General features: G+C 43.4%; 1 protein-coding gene across 1 annotated transcript in view; it reads left to right on the top strand.

The window, feature by feature from the left end:
* The window catches only part of baiap2l1b (BAR/IMD domain containing adaptor protein 2 like 1b), a 66,062-nt gene that overhangs the window by 42,849 nt on the left and 2,476 nt on the right, over positions 1 to 20,737 (top strand). Inside the window, exons 5-12 of the mRNA XM_063018599.1 lie at positions 7,089 to 7,160; positions 7,330 to 7,464; positions 9,230 to 9,382; positions 10,971 to 11,126; positions 11,971 to 12,079; positions 12,172 to 12,391; positions 13,838 to 13,897; positions 15,829 to 16,000. Of these exons, the coding sequence (XP_062874669.1) occupies positions 7,089 to 7,160; positions 7,330 to 7,464; positions 9,230 to 9,382; positions 10,971 to 11,126; positions 11,971 to 12,079; positions 12,172 to 12,391; positions 13,838 to 13,897; positions 15,829 to 16,000 (1,077 nt within the window). The remainder of the gene's footprint in view (positions 1 to 7,088; positions 7,161 to 7,329; positions 7,465 to 9,229; positions 9,383 to 10,970; positions 11,127 to 11,970; positions 12,080 to 12,171; positions 12,392 to 13,837; positions 13,898 to 15,828; positions 16,001 to 20,737) is intronic.

The following is a 20,737-nucleotide window of genomic DNA, read 5'->3' on the forward strand; positions in this document are numbered from 1 at the left end:
TATTTTCAGAAGACAGTAAATCTACACTGCTATACAAGTTGTACACTGACTACTCTAACTTATATCCAAGTTTTATTTCTATAGTGTTGTCCCATGAAAAGATATAATAAAATATTTGCAGAAATGTGAGGGGTGTACTCACTTTTGTGATACACTGTATATATATATATATATATATATATCAGTATTCATTTTCACATATATTTATATTGTTAATCCATTTTCTCCCCTTTTTGTCCCGACTTTTTAGCGCGTCCAATTGCCTGATTGCGTCACGCTTCCTCTCCTCTAATGCCGACCCCCGCTTTGATTTGAGGAGAGCAAAGCTAACCCACGGCCCCCTCTGACACATGGGCAGCAGCCGTATGCATTTCGTCACCCACACTAGGCGAGTGTATATACGGATCAGCACTGTGTACAGAGAGACACACCCTGATCCGCACTCTTTCCCCGCCTCTGTCCAGGCGCCATCAATCAGCCAGCAGCTGCTACGAGGAGTCCCGATCCGGCTTGATACCCCTATACGAACAACAGGCCAATCGTTGTTCATGTGGTCGCTCAGCCCAGCCGGATGGCAGAGCTGAGACTCGATACGATGTATTCGAAATCCCAGCTCTGGTGCGCTAGCGTGTGTTTTTACCGCTACGCCACCTGAGCGGCTGTCTGGGGTGTTTCCTGCCTCTCCCTTAGTGAATCGCACCCACCGTGATTCTTCACAGGCTAAAGTTGTGGTAAAACAGACAATAAATGAAGGAACGTATGGTTAGATGAGACCAAAATTGAGCATTTTGAACAGGGACACACAATCCCGTTGTATAGCTGACTACCCTAAGCCCTTAACCCTCAATTACTTGCATTGTAATCAGGTCGCTTTGGATAAAAGCATCTGCTAAATTGTAAAAGGCTGCATTGTGAGTGAAGCATTTTCCCTTTTGTATAACTATGTAAATAAGGCCAAACGAGCGTTTAAGTGCAGTGTCTCGGCATGGACTAAAGGCTGTATGTGAATTCGCCCTAAATAGTGATTATGAAACCGCAACACTGAGCATAGATGCACAGACCTGACTGGGCATTGTAGTGGGATCTATTGCTATGTTAGCACTTTCTTACCCCGTCCATGCTGTGTTTGTACTAGAGGTGGGGTGTAAGGGTGTATTTTTCCTGAACCTTCATTCAGACCCTCATTACTAAGTACTCCATTACACAACAGCAACCAATGCAAATCACTTTGCAAATTTTTTCTGTGTTTGTGCTGCTGCATTCTGGGGCTGTGTTTTACCACTAGACTAGACAGGGGTGATCTGACAAACTACATCACAGTACTTGACATTTTGTTAATGCATAATATAAATCATGATCCAGCAACCTGTCTGGGGTGTTTCCTGCCTCTCGGACAGTGGATTGACCCACCGTGACCCTTCATAGGCTAAAGTGGTGGTAACCCAGACAATCAATGAATGACCAAAATTGAGCAAATCTGGAACACACACTCCCTTTACATTTGTCGCATTTAGCGTACACTTACAGCTTAACTGAACACGATTTAAACAATTGAAGGTTAAGGGCTTGGTCAGGGGTCCAACAGTGGCAACTTGAAGGGGCGATGAAGGGGCTTAAACCGGCAACCTTTTGATTACTAGTCCAGTACCTTCACCACTGAGCTATCACTGCCCTACAATGCCGGCCCTTGACCCTCAATTGCTTGCATTGTAATCAGTCACAATTGTAGGTCGCCTTTGGATGAAGAGAAACTAGTTTCAGTTATAGCTTACAGCAATGAGCCAAAACATTATGACCAACCTTTCAAAAATGTCCTAACAATTGTGCACGTTATGGTTAGGGGAAAACCATGTAAAATGTTGGGCTGATGGTTGGTAATAATAGTGCATACAGTATGTTGAACGCAGTGAAAATGATCAGACAAATAAGCCCTTGGTATGGAGAGAAGACTGGGTATCTCCGAAACAATAAGGGGTGCTAACAGGCAGCTGTAGTGAGTGCCCACTAAAAGTGCATTTAACCCTGCAGTGTAGGCCAGTCAAAATGCCCCTGCTTACTCCTATCCACCATCGAAAGAACCTTCACTGGGCACGCAGGCATTAGATTCTTTCTTCTTTAAGATCATGTGGACGACTGGGCATGTGTGTATCATTTACCCACTGAAGAGAAGATACCATGATACCCTTCCTGTAGGACACTATATCTGTAGGACAGTATGGGTGTGTTCGAAAACATAGACGCATTTTACGTCATCCTACATGCTCCCGAGAAGCGTCTAAATAATCAGCCTTATAAGTGGATGTCCTATTAGAATCCTCTCTATTTACGCAAGGTAGCTCACTAGGTTTTCGGACAGACCCCATGAGACATCCAAGTCCATGTGACGGCAGGTCAAACCCGTTTTGACAGCATATAAGGTTTGGCGGTTCTAATGTTTTGGCTGATGTACAGTATGTGTCACACTAACAAGATAGTGGGTCAATTTCAAATTAATGATAAGCTAAAAGGATTCATTTCTTTTTCCTAATTACTTTGAATTTAGTCATTCTCAATTCACAATGGCAATTCCTTTGCCCCTTGTACCACCCCCACGCTGGAGTGTCAGTAGGAACAGCTGTTGAAAGTTTGAATAATTGCAGCAGATAAGATCTCAATGACTTCAGTGGCTAAATTATTATGGCCAGACGACTAGCTTCTGGGGGGACCAGGGGTAGTTACAATGATCCAAGAAGGGACACGAAACTACAAAACGTTGACAGGATGTCGGGGGACCAAGACTCTTTGATGCCAGACAATGAAGACTTAACTGGTCTATGTGGTTTGGATTCACTGATGAGCTAGTGTGGCTCGGAAAAAAGGGGCTATGTAGTTATATACCAGACAAAATACCAGACATGCAAACTCTCAATCTGTATTACTGCATGATGGTTTGCCACGCAATTAGCTTGAAAGCGTTTCTCTGTAAATTTATGGCAAAGGTTGCCAGTTCAAGCCCCATCACAGCCAAATTGCCACTGTTGAACCCCTGAGCAAGGCTCTTAACCCTCAGTTGCTCAAATTGTATTTAGTCATAATTAAGTTGCTTTGGATAAAAGCGTCTGCTAAATGGCTGTTCCAGAAGCCGTCATGCAATGCCCAAGCCATGACACTACCTAAGTGTGTTGGATCATGATCAGATCCCTTCTTTCTCCAGACTTTGGTCATTCCAGACTTTAATGGAGGTTATTCTTGGTGTCTTTAGTCCATAAAACTGGTGCCCAGTTGGCGCACGATCTATCATGCTAGTCCACCATTGCTATAATCCAGGTTTGAATTTCAGCAGTGCTATCGTCCAGCCTGGTGTCTACTCTAAACAGGCGTGATTAGCTATTCCTACCTTGGCCAGGATCGAGCAAATAATGAAAATGAGTCCATAAACTCGATTCCACAATGTAATTCTTTGAGAATTTTAATCTAGCCTTTCGATTCCTACTACTGATGAGTTCTTCTATATTTCTGCTCTCAAAGTCTTCTTTAAACATTGGATTGTGATGCCTGTACCCCTGCCACGGCTCTTTGCTGCAGTTTTTCTTGGCCAACCTGTTTTTTAGGTACACCAGTGGTCTCTTTTTTTCGCTTGAAAAATCACTCCTCTCCCATAGACCATAGACCGTCTGGTTTTCCTGCTGGTTTGCTTCTTTATACAACAAATGAATTCCTCACGGGCCAAACCCAGGACTGAAACCAAGAGCAGACATTCAGACATCAAACACCTGGCAGTCACGTGATCCAATATTTTTGATCACTTGAAAAATGAGTGAGCTCAAACAAAAGATGGCATGTTTGAGGTCGTTTTGTAATGTCCTTAGTGTAGAGCGAAAATGAAACAAACAATAATGGCGTTAACTTTCAGCATTGAATAGAATATTTTCTTCGCTGGTGTTTAATACCTCAATACTTGATTGTATTAATTCATACTGCTGAGAGCAAATACACAACGGATACTGTAAACAATAGCAGTAGCAACAGGATGAGTTTTGATTTGCCCTGCTGCCTTTATTGTGTGTATTTTTCCAAAGCATCAATGGTACCACATTTATTTATTATATTGTCTGTAAATATTGCATTTGGTTAGCTGATCAAAAGAACTAAATGTAACAATTCTCAAACAAAATGATAGCATTTGACCAATCAAGCTTCTTTAGGATGCTTGGTCACCTAGCCAAGAAGGTAGGGCTGGGCGATATGACAAAAAAACTCATATCTCAGGCCACTCAGATGGCTCAGCGGTAAAAACACATGCTGGAAGCTCTGGAGCTGGGATCTCAAATACATCGTATCGAATCTCAGCTCTGCCTGCCGGCTAAGGCTGAGCGGCCACATGAACAACGATTGGCCTTTTGTTCAGATGGGGTCTCTCTCCCATGACTGGTGCAATTACGACCTCTACTGGCTGATTGATGGCGCCCTCACGGAGATGAGAAAAATAAAGTGCTCTCGGGGTGTGTCTCTCCGTACACAACGCTGACCTGCACCTCACTCGTCAAAGTGTAGGCGATAAGATGCATACGGCATGCTGCCTACGTGTCGGAGGGGGCGTGGGTTAGCTTCGTTCTCCTCAATCAGAGCAGGGATTGGCATTGGTGGAGAGGAAGCATGACGCAATCGGGCAATTGGACGCGCTAAATGGGAGAAAATGCATAAACAAAAAAATATTTTTAAAAAACTCATCTCGATATGCTTTTGAGAAGTGGCGATATATGATTAAATATATATATATATATATATATATATATATATATATACAGTGTATCACAAAAATGAGTACACCCCTCACATTTCTGCAGATATTTAAGTATATCTTTTCATGGGACAACACTGACAAAATGACACTTTGACACAATGAAAAGTAGTCTGTGTGCAGCTTATATAACAGTGTAAATTTATTCTTCCCTCAAAATAACTCAATATACAGCCATTAATGTCTAAACCACCGGCAACAAAAGTGAGTACACCCCTAAGAGACTGCACCCCTAAATGTCCAAATTGAGCACTGCTTGTCATTTTCCCTCCAAAATGTCATGTGATTTGTTAGTGTTACTAGGTCTCAGGTGTGCATAGGGAGCAGTTGTGTTCAATTTAGTAGTACAGCTCTCACACTCTCTCATACTGGTCACTGAAAGTTCCAACATGGCACCTCATGGCAAAGAACTCTCTGAGGATCTTAAAAGACGAATTGTTGCGCTACATGAAGATGGCCAAGGCTACAAGAAGATTGCCAACACCCTGAAACTGAGCTGCAGCACAGTGGCCAAGATCATCCAGCGTTTTAAAAGAGCAGGGTCCACTCAGAACAGACCTTGCGTTGGTCGTCCAAAGAAGCTGAGTGCACGTGCTCAGCGTCACATCCAACTGCTGTCTTTGAAAGCTAGGCGCAGGAGTGCTGTCAGCATTGCTGCAGAGATTGAAAAGGTGGGGGGTCAGCCTGTCAGTGCTCAGACCATACGCCGCACACTACATCAAATCGGTCTGCATGGCTGTCACCCCAGAAGGAAGCCTCTTCTGAAGTCTCTACACAAGAAAGCCCGCAAACAGTTTGCTGAAGACATGTCAACAAAGGACATGGATTACTGGAACCATGTCCTATGGTCTGATGAGACCAAGATTAATTTGTTTGGTTCAGATGGTCTCAAGCATGTGTGGCGGCAATCAGGTGAGGAGTACAAAGATAAGTGTGTCATGCCTACAGTCAAGCATGGTGGTGGGAATGCCATGGTCTGGGACTGCATGAGTGCAGCAGGTGTTGGGGAGTTACATTTCATTGAGGGACACCAACTCCAATATGTACTGTGAAATACTGAAGCAGAGCATGATCCCCTCCCTCCGGAAACTGGGTCGCAGGGCAGTGTTCCAGCATGATAATGACCCCAAACACACCTCTAAGACGACCACTGCTTTATTGAAGAGGCTGAGGGTAAAGGTGATGGACTGGCCAAGCATGTCTCCAGACCTAAACCCAATAGAACATCTTTGGGGCATCCTCAAGCGGAAGGTGGAGGAGAGCAAAGTCTCGAATATCCGCCAGCTCCGTGATGTCGTCATGGAGGAGTGAAAAAGCATTCCAGTGGCAACCTGTGAAGCTCTGGTAAACTCCATGCCCAGGAGAGTTAAGGCAGTTCTGGGAAATAATGGTAGCCACACAAAATATTGACACTTCAGGAACTTTCACTAAGGGGTGTACTCACTTTTGTTGCCAGTGGTTTAGACATTAATGGCTGTATATTGAGTTATTTTGAGGGAAGAATAAATTTACACTGTTATATAAGATGCACAAAGACTACTTTTCATTGTGTCAAAGTGTCATTTTGTCAGTGTTGTCCCATGAAAAGATATACTTAAATATCTGCAGAAATGTGAGGGGTGTACTCACTTTTGTGATACACTGTATATATATATATATAATATATAATATATATATAAATATATATAATTTAAACTTAACAAAGTACAATGGCAGACCACTGGCCATATTTTATATTTGCGACCCAGATCAACCACACAGCAGCATAAAATCATAACCGCTGCTTACCTGAGCTTCTCTTCTTCAAACTGAGACCAAATCTATATCTGAGTGTTGTTCCATTAGGTTTATAATTCACTTATTTGTAAATGTTTTCCTTTATGTTCCCAGAATATTTACTGCGCATCATACGGACGCCGAACCATTTCTAGACAACTCAACCATGCGCCGTTTTAAATCTTCGCCACTTAGTTCATTTTTCTCCATAGTTGCCTGACGTATTAGTTATTAATGAGGTAGACCTGAATGAGCTTAATGGACGTGGGGGAAATGAGTATAGTGGCACACACTGATAATGGTGGGCCCACGTGGTGTATTGCGAAACAACGACTAAACATGGGACCACTGTGCAATGGAAAAGGGACACCATACACTAGCCCATTACCAGCCTGACCGGTCGCACAATACACACAACTGAAGTTGCATCCCTAATCCCTACTTCAAAATGTAACTTCTTGTTCATGCAGTGCTTTTACTTTGTCCACCACCTGGATCCTATTCCTGACCTGACCCGTCTCTCTCTCCACAGTTCAGACGCTTTCATCGGGAGATCATTTCTGAGCTGGACAAGAAAACGGACATGGATGTAAAATACATGACGGTGAGTGTGATATTAAATCTGTAGGAGCTTGAACATGATTTTTTACCCCCTGAAAGCCCTCATTGCTTCATTCATGTACGTGACACACACAGTAGTAGTCGTAACAGGAGACCACAAGTCTCTGCCTGTCAGCATCTCAACAGGTAACACATCTCTCGTCTGTTCACAGGCCACGTTCAAACGGTATCAGACAGAGCACAAGATAAAGCAGGACTCGCTGGAGAGGTCCCATGCTGATCTGAAAAAACTGAAGAGGAAGAGCCAGGGGAAGAACGCGATAAAGTACGAGAGCAAAGAGAACGAGGTGAGGAGGTGGCCTAGTCAGACTAGTCATATCTAATTCCCTACTGCAATTCCTCTGTACCTCTGCACCACCCCCATGCTGGCCTAGGAGAGCCACAGACTACCAGTCTGTTTCTTTCTTCCAATCAAGTCGTGTCCAGTTTCCCAATTGTAACTTCCTCCACAGATCCCTACTTTGTCTGGGTGCCAAATTAGTTATATCCTGTTCCCTATTGCACCCCCACGCTGGTTGAGGAGAGCCACAGACTACCACCCATTTTTCCCTACCAATCTAGACATGTCCAGTTTCCTAATTGTATCTTCCTCCACAGATCCCTACTCTGTCTAATCATATCCAGATTAGTCATATCCAGTTCCCTATTGCAAATTCTTTGTTCGTTTGCACCACCCCCACGCTGGTCGAGGAGAGCCACAGACTACCAACCTTTTTTATCTCCCAATCTAGTCGTGTCCATTTTTCCAACTGTAACTTCCTCCACAGATCCCTACTTTGTCCGAGTCACAAATTAGTCATATCCAATTCCATATTGCAATTCCTCTGTACACTGCACCACCCCCACGCTGGTCGAGGAGAGCCACAGACTACCACCATTTTTTTCCCTCCCGATCTAGTCATGTCCAGTTTCCCAATTGTAACCTTCCCCACAGACCCCTACTCTGGTCGAGTCGCAGACTAGTCATATCCAATTCCCTTACTACAATTCCTCTTTACATCTGCACCACCCCCACGCTGGCCAAGGAGAGCCACAGACTACCAACCTTTTTTCTTCCCAATCTAGTCATGTCCAGTTTCCTAATTGTAATTCCTCCACAGACCCTTACTCTGTCCGAGTCGCAGATCAGTCATATCCAGTTCCGTGTTGCAATTCCTCTGTACATCTGCACCACCCCCACGCTGGTTGAGGAGAGCTGCCCACTACCACGTGCCCTTACTACTTGTGTAAAGTTGCCAGCTGCTTCATTTTTAATTCTATTTTTGTATTTTTCCCATATTTTCTTCCAATTTAGTCGTGTCCAGTTTCCCAGATGTTACTGACACATAATAAGACATGGCTTGTGGTGGCTTCTGGCAGGCTGCAGACCCTCTGACCATCGTCCAGGTCCTTCCTGTACTAACATGCCTAATTCTCTTTACACAACCTGCCATCTCCTGAATTGCATTAATCACAGGGTGGATCTGTGTGAATAATACATTCTCATAGACAGATTTTGATTGGTCATTAATATTGTGTGTGTCATCATCAAGCTTCTCAACGTTTCAGCATGAATCATTGCTATGATCGTATTTTTCCCTTCTGTTGTCTCAACAACAGTCTGTAATTAGTCCAAAGAGTTTATGAGAGGCTTTGTTGTCATTTCAGCTTTATACAAGTACATGTTGAAATGAAACAACATTCCTCCAGGACCAAAACAATACAACAATACAATATACACAGTACAATAACGGGCTGAATTAAATTATAAGTCAGGCCTAGGTTAAAGAACAAGCCCTGATTTCTTCGCACTGGCAACCTTCCTGACAAGGACCTAACAGCAACGTGAAGTATCGGTTCCCATCACAAAGGCAGACAATACAGATCACACTATCTGATTGGTCTTTTGAGTCCCCCTCGTATATCTTTAGTCTCGAATGAATAGACCACACGGGCCAGTTTACTTTACGTCGCTCGTCCACAATGGTTTGTTTTGCGGAAACCATGGAGACGCGCCAGGCTTGCCGGACAGCTGATAACGGCGTGTGCTTTTCTTATCGTTTTCCTCAACAGTGTCTGGAGACCCTCACACAACGTCAGACGGACATGCAGAAGTTTATTGCAGATGGCTGTAGGGAGGCGCTGCTGGAGGAAAAGAGGAGGTTCTGCTTCCTGGTGGACAAACATTGCATTTTTACCTACCAGTTTGCAGCTTTCCATGAAAAGGTCGGTCATATGGAGCATGTCGTCCTTAGTGTCTTTTCATCTGATCTGTGTTCTAACTGAATATTATATAGAAGCCTAAATATTAGGACCACCCGCTTAATACAGCTCAGATAAACAGACATATGGGGAGTCCTGTAGTATCTGTGAGGTTGATCATCCTAATCCGTAGCCAATCCACTGCTTGGGGCCTCAATAGCGTATGCACAGTCCACCAATCCCTTCATATTCTCCCATATGTTGGTGGATTTGGCTCTGCCCATATCTCTGTGCTTCCTCCACTTTATGTACAGGCGCCCTGGGCAACCAAGGTACTTACACAGCATTGATAACCTCTTAGTCCGGTCTTTCCCACCCAGCAGACTGGATGCCAATTTTTGTCTGCTGCACGCATTAGCCAATTGTGCCTGCTCAAGGGCGCCCAGCCCACCGGTAGCAGAGCCAAGATTCAGACCCAAGAGCTCAGAATGTCCACGCTGGACTAAATGATGCACACGTGCCCAGCCCTTTTGGCCAGTTGACTGTTTCCCATTGCGCAGATGGCCAGTACTGATACCAGTGTGCCTATCATAGGTGCTTTTGGCATTGAACAGGAGTTTACCTGCTACTACACAACCTCAAACACAGAAGGGTTCAATCCGCTGTGTGTTCTGACGCATTCGCCTCATCAATTAAAGCCACAGATGCCCTTCTGTTGGTCCGTACCAGACGCCGTAGCCATCCGGTCCTCAAGCATCAATATATCTTGGCTGCCCAACAACCAGTCCCGAGCCCTTATCAGATAGATATCAGTCCGCTACATAAATAACTCCCGTCAGCCCAACATTTAATATATCCCTGGCTGGGGTGGCACGGTGGCTCGGTGGGTAGCACTGTCTTCTTACAGCAAGAAGATCCTGGGTTCGATTCCCAGGTGGAATGGTTCGCGTCCTTTCTGTGTGGAGTTTGTATGTTCTCCCCGTGTCTGCGTGGGTTTCCTCCTACAGTCCAAAGACATGCAAATGAAGTGAATTGAAGATACAAAATTGTCCATGACTGTGGGTTTTTTTTTTTTTTCTATTTTTCTCCCCTAATCTAGTCATGTCCAATTACCCTGACTGCGTCCTCTATACTGATTCGACCCTTCGCCGCTGACCGAGGACGCCTCTCAACTGACATACGCCCCCTCCGGCACGTACAGTCAGTACAGACTGCATTTTTCACCTGCACGAGTCGAGTTCATACACTCGACGGGCACTGTGTATGGAGGGCCACACCCCCATCAGCATTATTCCTCAGCCCTGTGCAGGCGCCATCAGTCAGCCAGCAGGGGCCGCAGTCGCACCAGTTATGAGGACCTATGATCCGACTTTCTTTGTTCATGCTGCCGCCCAGCCCAGTCGGAAAAGGCAGAGCTGAGATTCGATATGATGTATTCGAAACCCCAACTGTGTTTGACATTAAAATTGTTATGAAACAGGCATTGTTGTGTACATTTTTGGTGGGTGGTCCTAATGTTTTGGCTTATTTTAATTGGCACTATGTTACAAATTAAGGGGAAAAGCTGGTTCTTTTTTATTAATCACTAATAAACTGTGTTCTTACTTAAAAGGCAAAGAGCATACTATCAGGTAAGATGTCTACCTGGGAGGATAAATGTGCCGATATTAGCGATGTTCCTGAGAGTGTGATGTCAATGATAGAGGGTATGTGCACTCCAGTGTCCATTACCCCCCAGGCCTCTCCGGCTCTGAAGCGCCACAGCAGGGTATGCACTGTTCACAATAACAAATAAACACACACAGGAAATAAATCTATGTCAGTAATGTGTTTTCAATGTGCACATACTGTCCAATATGGTGCTGTTAGACATGCCTCCATCATTTTGTGCTGTTTACAAAGAATTGCTTTATGTTTTTGTTTGCATTTGTCCCAACTTTTTGGGATTTGCTGTTGTATTTCCATACCGACTTGTTATTACTTGTAGATTATAAGATTATAAGTGGCTTTATGGTGCTATTACAGTCCGTTCGTACAGTGCAGTTTTGTAGCATTTAGCCTGAGGCCGATCGTAAACAAGTACTGCCTGTATTGAAGTGAAAGTAGCTATGATCGGCTCACTATGACTGTGACTGAAATGCTGTCAAAACAGTACACAAGGACTCCAAGAGACATCTCAAGGAGCAATGTTTTATCTAGTACCAGTGGGCCTTTCTTAAGGTCCTACAGTGCATCCTGGTGCCAACACCTAGTCAGTCGGACCAGTCGACCTCGTTCCAGTGCTCCGATGTCCAGCACCCTTATTAGGTGAACTGGAGGTATAATGAGGACTTTGACTGGTCCATGACTGGTATATTGCCCAGACAGCTATAAGGAAATTCAGTCTGTGCTATTGCTTCATGTTTTATTGCATAGAAATATACTCTAGTCTAAAACACAGGACCTTTTTTCCTTTATTTAATTCTTTGCTCCCGCCTCATCTGGACACATCTGACCAATAAGCGGATTTAGTGCACATGACAGGTAGCACTAGGTAGCATTTCTGTACAAGCTGTAGTGTTTATTTATCTGTTATTAACTGTATTCAATATTATTATGTATTTTATTTACAGAACAATTCTATAGTAATGGTTCCTCCTCCTGCACCTCCAATTAAGGCTACAGTAAGTCCACTAGCGAACATGTTCAACCCAGAGCCACCCCAGCAAGAGACCGTATCAGGTGAGGTTTAGCAATTGTTACTTTCTAAACAGTGATCAGTAACTAGTAATCATTTCAGAGACTTGAGCTGAAATCCATCCATGTGTCAACAGTGGCAGATCGGAACCATGAAGACAACTCCATGGTCCGGTCCCTGTCGGTGGCTACGGGGCTGAACAACGCAGGCAAAAGGCCACGCGTCAAGACCATCTTCCCTCACAAATCCGGCAATAACAAGACCTTGCTGAGCTTCGACGATGGGGACATTATCACCCTGCTCATCCCTGATGAGAGGGACGGCTGGCTGTACGGAGAGCTGGAGAAGACCAGACAGTAAGTCACCCCACCAGCCTACCTTGAGTTGACAGTTCACACTGATGGTAGGATTTATGTGAGAGTGGGTGCTACCTAAAAGCCTTACAGATGCATTGTAGGTCTATATTTATATGGGGTTGTTCGAAAACCTAGTGAGCTGCCTTGCTGCATACTGCCTACCTAGGCAGCTGCCTAAACAGAGGATCCTAATAACACATTAAACTTAGACAATGATTGTCACTGCAGTTTTCGCTTACTAGGCTAACACAGTTAGCCTCAGGCTATTCAAACCAATGGGCTAAGCATGCCAGTTAACATCTCCCTCTGTGTACCAATAACGTTAAACCAGGAGCTCCGGTTTCCTCCCACAGTCTAAAGACGTGCAAGCGAGGTGAATTGGAGATACAAAATTGCCCATGACTGTGTGACATTACACTTGTGAACTGATGAACCTGTCCTATCATGAATAATCAAAGTGTGTAAAACATAATGTTAAAGTCCTAATAAATAAATCAATCATAAGCCAGGACATTATACATTAGGACTTTTTGGTAGAGAGCAGACTGTATGTTTCTGTTAGATATGGCAAGGCCTAATGCAGACAAAGAATTCCCACACCATCCTACCACCACTATGTTTAATCGCTGGTTTATCTTATCGTGAAGCATAATCCCAAAAGGTTTGAGTGTCACCAAGGGTTTTTAGGGGGATTAATGTAAGATGAGCCTTTATTTTGATCTCGGGAAGGTTGAGGGGAAGTATGTGATGTATGTGTTCCAATTGTTCAATCCCTGGCACAGAGCAGGTGCAAAAATAACTGAAATGCCAAGATTGTGATGGCATTTTCATGTTTTATCACCATTTTATCCTTATCAGGGTCGCAATGGGTCCTGTTTCCTGGTATCACTGGGCCAAATGCAGTAGCACACTCTAACCCTAACCCTAGCTCATCTCATTCAGATATAGTCAATCACATCTGTTGGTAGATCCCCTATTGACAGATAGCACTACTGCTATCTGAACACTAGTTCCCAGTGGTAGTGGGCTAGTGTAATTTACCGCTGCTCCACCCGACCACCCCTAGAGAGATTCAGCTGATAAGCATTACTGATGTGTGTACTGGTTTGTTTATGTGTACAAAAAAGAGCCATATAAATCAAAGGCCTGTATTTGACAGACACACCCACTAGGAACATTACTGGCAGAGAAAAGTGGTTATTATGTGAAAAGTGTTCCAGACTTTTACAATATTGTGCTAAACCAGCAACACCAGAAGAGCAGGAAAAATACAGAATACACCACACAAGTTTTATTAGTTTATTGGCTCAAAATTGTTCATTAGACATTGCTTGAGGGCAGTTAAGGACAAAATGGTCACAGACATGTGTTTTGTTTTTTAATTATACTGCTTCTGTACACTACACTGACCTGAACACTGTGTTCTTTTCTGTTTTCTCTTCACAGGAGGGGCTGGTTTCCATCCTCCTACTGCCGTCCATATGTAGAACCCCTGGTTAATAACAGGTAATCAGACCTCCCCCGCGCACTCCTTTTCATACACACCGTCCCCCCGATTGCTACAGATACCGATCAGTTTTTCTTCAAACTTCAGGAAACTCACGTCTGGGTCAGGCTCTATTTTGAGCTAATTACGTTTGAAGACCTTTAGGGCCTCATTGTTCCAGAGGGCTGCAGTTCGACAGCACCTAAATAGGAATTACAGTCAAATAAAAGACACATTAGGAATATATTAGCCAGTAATTACTGACCTCAAGCTGGAAAGAATACCTGAAGTGACTATTGTAGTGCTTGACTTCACAAAGGTTAGCAAAGACAACTCAAAAAAAGATGGTTTAATAAAAACATACACAGTTCAACATACACAGTTTCTACATTTGCTTTTAATTAGTAGAGGTCTGTTGAGTGTCTAGTGTTTTGTAAATATAAACAATTGTAAAATGTTATACCTGCAACACACAAAAAAAATTGGGACCGAGGCCTGTTAACCATTGTTAGATCATCTTTTATATTTATTATGTAAGTTTTGCCTATTTTTGTATAGTCAATTGATTCTACAGATTTTATCTCCAGGCAGGCCAGTCTAGCACCTTCATCTAAAGAATTAACAAATAACAAAATCTGAAACAATTCTAAATGAATGTCGTAATTTAATATGCCTTAAAATGCACTTTTATTTAATTCCTTACAATCCACCTATATATATATATATATATATATATATATATATATATATATATATATACCTGCCATATACCCGTTTCAATCAATCATACACCGACCAGGCATAACGTTAAGACCACTGACGAGTGAAGTGAATAACACTGATTATCTCTTCATCACGGCACCTGTTAGTGGGTGGGATATATTAGGCAGCAAGTGAACATTTTATCCTCAAAGTTGATCCTCGGTGTTAGAAGCAGGAAAAATGAACAAGCGTGAGGATTTGAGCGAGTTTGACGAGGGCCAAATTGTGATGGCCAGACGACTGGGTCAGAGCATCTCCAAAACTGCAGCTCTTGTGGGGTGTTCCCGGTCTGCAGTGGTCAGTATGTATCAGAAGTGGTCCAAGGAAGGAACAGTGGTAAACCGATGACTGCCAAGGCTCACTGATGCACGTGTGGTCCGATCCAACAGACGAGCTACTGTAGCTTAGACTGCTGAAGACGTTAATGCTGGTTTTGATAGAAAGGTGTCAGAATACACAGCGCATCACAGTTTGTTGGTTATGGGGCTGCATAGCCGGAGACCAGTCAGTTAGGAAGGTGGTCATAATGTTATGCCTCCTCGGTGGAGTTGTAACACCTGCAGAATGAGGACTAGCATCAAGAGAATTAACAAATCACAAATTCGTTGTGATTCTTTCCAGAGATGAGGTTTGAATTTTTGTAGGGAATCTGTATTGACAGTTGTCCGATATAGCTATCGGTATTGTTATCGGTAGGGCCCTACTAAATTCACGGGAAAATGTGCTTAATTTCACGGAATTTTAAAGAAAAATGCCATATTTCACAGCAGTTATTAAATAACACTCATAAATTAAACGATAGAGTAAATAGAAGCTACAATACACAGCACAGCCTACCTTAGAGGCCGAATGTAAACCTAGAACCTAGAACAAATACGGTCTCAAATAAGAAAATTCTCGTCCATGTTTTGACACACCCCCTCTGCGTCTACAGAATTGGTTGGGGGTTTTCAAACTCAGTTACCTGAGTCGTGTTTTTAGCTGCTTTTTGACATAATTTTGACTAAGCGATTGCTAACTGAATTGCCGTAGGATTGCTAGGACCACATCATAGTGCAAATTAACCAGTAAACGTGAGGCACTTGAACGCTACACAGTTAGTTATCGGTGAAGTGATGTCTGATGTTAGAATTGAATATATGGGGGGATATTGTGTGCTGTTATTACTGATGGGTGTGTCTCTGTGTAGCACTTTTGTGGGGAATCCTTCACTTCGCAGTAAGAGCATAGCCAACCTGGTACAGCAGGATGCCAATGAGGATACGATGGTGCTGCCTCCTCCCGACTACACCGACTCGCCCATGAGAAGGAACTCCACCAGGTCCATGACGCACACATACGTGCCTCCATCTGATAACACGGTCAGTGATTCTCTTTACTCGTTACATTGTTTACTTGTAAGCATGTCATACACTGATCAGCCATAACATTAAATCCACCTCCTTGTTTCTACGCTCGCTGTTTCTCTACATACTTTTTTTGCCTGCTTTCACTCTGTTCTTCAATGGTCAGGACCCCCACAGGGCCACTACAGAGCAGGTATTATTTAGGTGGTGGATCATTCTCAGCACTGCAGTGACACTGACATGGTGGTGGTGTGTTAGTGTGTGTTGTGCCGGTATGAGTGGATCAGACAGCAGCGCTGCTGGAGTTTTTAAACACTGTGTCCACCCACTGTCCACTTTATTAGACACTTCTACCTAGTTGGTCCACATTGAAGATGTAAAGTCAGAGACGATCGCTCATCTATTGCTGCTGTTTGAGTTGGTCATCTTCTAGACCTTCATCAGTGGTCACAGGACGCTGCCCACGGGGCGCTGTTGTCTGGATGTTTTTGGTTGGTGGACTATTCTCAGTCCAGCAGTGACAGTGAGGTGTTTAAAAACTCAATCAGCACTGCTGGGTCTGATCCACTCATACCAGCACAACACACACTATCACACCTGACCCACCACTTAAATAATACCTGCTCTGTAGTGGTCCTGGGAGAGTCCTGACCATTAAAGAACAGCATGAAAGCGGGGCTAACAAAGCATGCAGAGAAACAGTCAGTAATTGTAGAACTACAAAGTGCTTCTATATGGTAAGTGGAGCTGATAAAATGGACAATGTGTGTAGAAACAAGGAGGTGGTTTTAATGTTATGGCTGATCAGTGTATATTTTTATGCATGTCTTAGTAATGGGTGTGGCTAAACCAGAAACACATGAGCAAAATAGAGGTTTGGGCATTTGGTTACATTGATTTCATTTAAAATAAGGTGTTAATTAAAACTTTGATCTCTTTGACTTAGTCACCTGAAACTCACCTTAAGGGTGAAATTTGCACAGAGCAAGTTGCATGTCTTTCTAGTTGGCCAGCTTATTGGCATTAGCCTACACTAGTTATTCAAACAAATGCAAAATGTTCAAAAGGCTGTTAGTTTTCACAAGAAACTGTGAGTAGTTTTGCATGAAATGCAAATTATTAGCAAAAACGGCAGGCTTTGATCCTGCGTGTTAACAGTTTTTTTTTTTTTACACCCTAAAAAAGCTACTTTATATTTCAGAAAAGAAACGACAGATTTGTTGATACTATTACAGTGGGGCTTTATCTGGGGTCACAGGATGTATACGAATAAGTTAATATGGCGCTTATGGCAGAATCTTAATATTATAATTAAAAGTTGTTTTATTGGGCGGATATTCCGCTAGCACACCAGCGCCGAGATTCTGAACTCCTCGGTTTGAAACTCACTGTTGCCACCGGTCGGCTGGGCGCCATCTACCGGGCAAAATTGGCAGTGCCTGCAGCAGACACGTCTCTGCTAGGGCGGGATGACCGGACTATGTGGGTGGGGTCTTCAAACGCTGTGTAAGGACCACGATTGGTAGATAGAGAGGCGCCTGTGCAGAATGTATTGGTTGAAAAAGGGTTCCGCTAAGGGCTGCACGCGGGTCGGAGGAGGCGTGAGCAGCAATATACCCACCTCGACTGCAATCAGGGATCCCCCGGCAGCGGTAGACTAATTGACTACACTAAATTGGGAGAAAATGCATAAATAAAACAGAAAATAAATAAATAAAATAAAATAAATGCATCTTTATTACACATACCTAAAAAATAGGGCGCTCAGTTGGCACAGTGATTAAAAAAAATGCTAGCACACCAGAGCTGACATCTTGAATTCGGCAGGCTGGGCACCTACGCGAACAACGATTGGCTCGTTGTTCAGGGAGGGTGCCAGAGGGGGATTTCTCACAACTGATGCAATTTCGACCTCTCCTGGCTGATTCACTCCTGGCACCTTCACAGAGTCAAGGGATAACGTGATCAGGGTGTGTCTCTCCGTACGCAGAGCTGATCCGCATATGAACTCGTCTCGTGCAGGTGAAAAGATGCAGTTGGCTACTGCACACGTGCCGGAGGGGGCGTGTGTTAGCCGCGGCTCTCAGTAAGAGTGGAGGTCAGCATCAGTAGACGGGAAGTGTAATGTTGAAACTGTATGACACTTACACTACCTGCCACACCATCAAGCCACCCTCCAACCATGTGAATGGGGAAAAATGGGATCCAACCTCCTCTGATGTTGCTGTACATGCTTTGATCCTTATAATAACCTGTTTGCACCATACTTGTTAAAAACAACCCTGATTTTGTCAAATCTGCCAGTACAAGGCCATGAAACAGGATACTCTTTTCAACTCGCTATGAAATATTAATCGCCCGCTCGATTCTTGGTGAGCCCCTGAGCCTCCACATCTGGGTCACGGCTCAGCCTTGGCGATGGAATTCCACACTGAGCTCAACCTGAAACCTTACCTCCATACCTGACCGGGCTGCTCATTCAACAAGATCACCTGCTTTTACTATAAAAAAAAAAAAAGCAGGATTATAATACACACGTAACCCTTTGATGCACAAGCTAAGCAAACCCCTTCTAATGCATAACATGGGTCAAAAATGACCCATATTCATCTATTCAAGAATATTTTCATGTGCACACTTGTCAGTTATTCATGTATTTGATGTCTTAGCTAATAAAAGCTATCTATACTAGAAAATGTAAACAGCTAGCAAGCAAATAGTATTGGACATGTTCAAGATTCAAGAGCCTAATCTTTGGTTGTCTTTCAAAAGATCAGTAAATATGTTTTTGACTACAAACACTTACAAATGTCAGTAGTTTCTGTCAAATTCCATAGTAAATACATAAGGGTCATTTTTGACCCATGTTGTGCATTAGGAGGGTAGTGATACAAAAATGATTTTTATTAAAAAAGCAAAAAATATAAAACTGAAATAAGGATTTGTGATGATCAAAAACAAGTTGATTCATGGAAGCTTGAATGACGAAATTAATTTATTGCAAAGATGTAGAAAATAAAAACTCAGTTGGGTCACTTTTGACCCAGGTTGTGCATCAAAGGGTTAATGTGCGTGTCAGTTTGTTTTTTATGACATCACAAAATGAAGAATCTGCTGCAACATTGTTGGGGACTGTTGGCCAACACCTACCCTTCCAGCTGAGGCTCGACTTGCTAGGCTTGCTTCGTGTAATTACTCATGCAGGGCTTGGCTGTCGACGTAAAACTGGGAAAACTGGGCTGGCATGCCTGTAAGCAGAGATGCCACGTCACAAGAACATCAGCAGCGTCAAGTATGGTTCTGGTGTTGTGTCATTTCTACGCAAACCGCCTTCCTAATACACCAAGGCTTCAGTCGCTTCGGAAAAGGCATGCGTCATCCTCCCGGGTATCCTCGGCCAACGAGGAATTTGTGATGACTTTGACAGCTGCTAACTTATGACTTGACCATCGATGTTAAATGCAGCTGCCTGACTGATACGGATAGTACTGTACAGATGTTAGAAAGGTGTACGGCTATGACTTGGACCGTCTCATAGTGCAAATTAACCTGTGAACATGAAGCACTTACACTGATCAGCCATAACATTAAAACCACCTCCTTATTTCTACACTCATTGTCCATTTTATCACTTACCATATTGTAGTTCTACAATTACTGACTGTAGTCCATCTGTTTCTCTACATAACTTTTTAGCCTGCTTTCATCCTGTTCTTCAATGGTCAGGACTCTCCCAGGACCCCCACAGATCAGGTATTATTTAGGTGGTGGATCATCCTCAGCACTGCAGTGACACTGACATGGTGGTGGTGTGTTAGTGTGTGTTGTGCTGGTATGAGTGGATCAGACACAGCAGCGCTGCTGGAGTTTGTAAATACCGTGTCCACTCACTGTCCACTCTATTAGACACTCCTACCTAGTTGATCCACCTTGTAGATGTAAAATCAGAGACGATCGCTCATCTATTGCTGCTGTTCGAGTCGGTCAGTTTCTAGACCTTCTTAGTGGTCACAGGACGCTGCCTGTGGGGAGCTGTTGGCTGGATGTTTTTGGTTGGTGGACTATTCTCAATCCAGCAGTGACAGTGAGGTGTTTAAAAACTCCAGCAGCGCTGCTGTGTCTGATCCATTCATACCAGCACAACACACACTAACACACCACCACCATCTCAGTGTCACTGCAGTGCTGAGAAATGATCCATCACCCAAATAATACCTGCTCTGTGGGGGTCCTGACCATTGAAGAACAGGGTGAAAGCAGAAACAGATGGACTACAGTCAGTAATTGTAGATATGGTAGGTGGAGCTGATAAAATATACAGTGTGTAGAAATGTATGGCTGATCAGTGTAAGTGCCTCATGTTTACTGGTCATTCTCGGCACAGTTGGCTGCAAGTGCCATCTAGCGGAGAGAGTGTGTAAATGCACCACTCGGCAATGTACCGCAGTTGATTAAATGAAAACAAATGACTTTAATTGTTATTATTATCATTATTTTCACTACAGTTAAATGTCATTCTATTGTCTTGTTAGGAAAACTACACTTGACCATACGTGGTTATTATGTGGGAAACATATCTGCCCACATACTGTTGCCAGCCTTAGGTACAAAAAAGCTCTTTTACTTTCCCTATAATGAAAGTACACAATAAACTGGGTGCATTTAACTACATTCGATGCAATGTTGACAAGCCTTTCCAGAACTGCAGGATTCCAGCCTGTGGTTCAGTCCGTGTCTGCGTAAAATTGTTTC

The sequence above is a fragment of the Trichomycterus rosablanca genome, chromosome 22 (assembly GCF_030014385.1).
Source record: "Trichomycterus rosablanca isolate fTriRos1 chromosome 22, fTriRos1.hap1, whole genome shotgun sequence".
NCBI classification, from domain to species: Eukaryota; Metazoa; Chordata; class Actinopteri; order Siluriformes; family Trichomycteridae; genus Trichomycterus; species Trichomycterus rosablanca.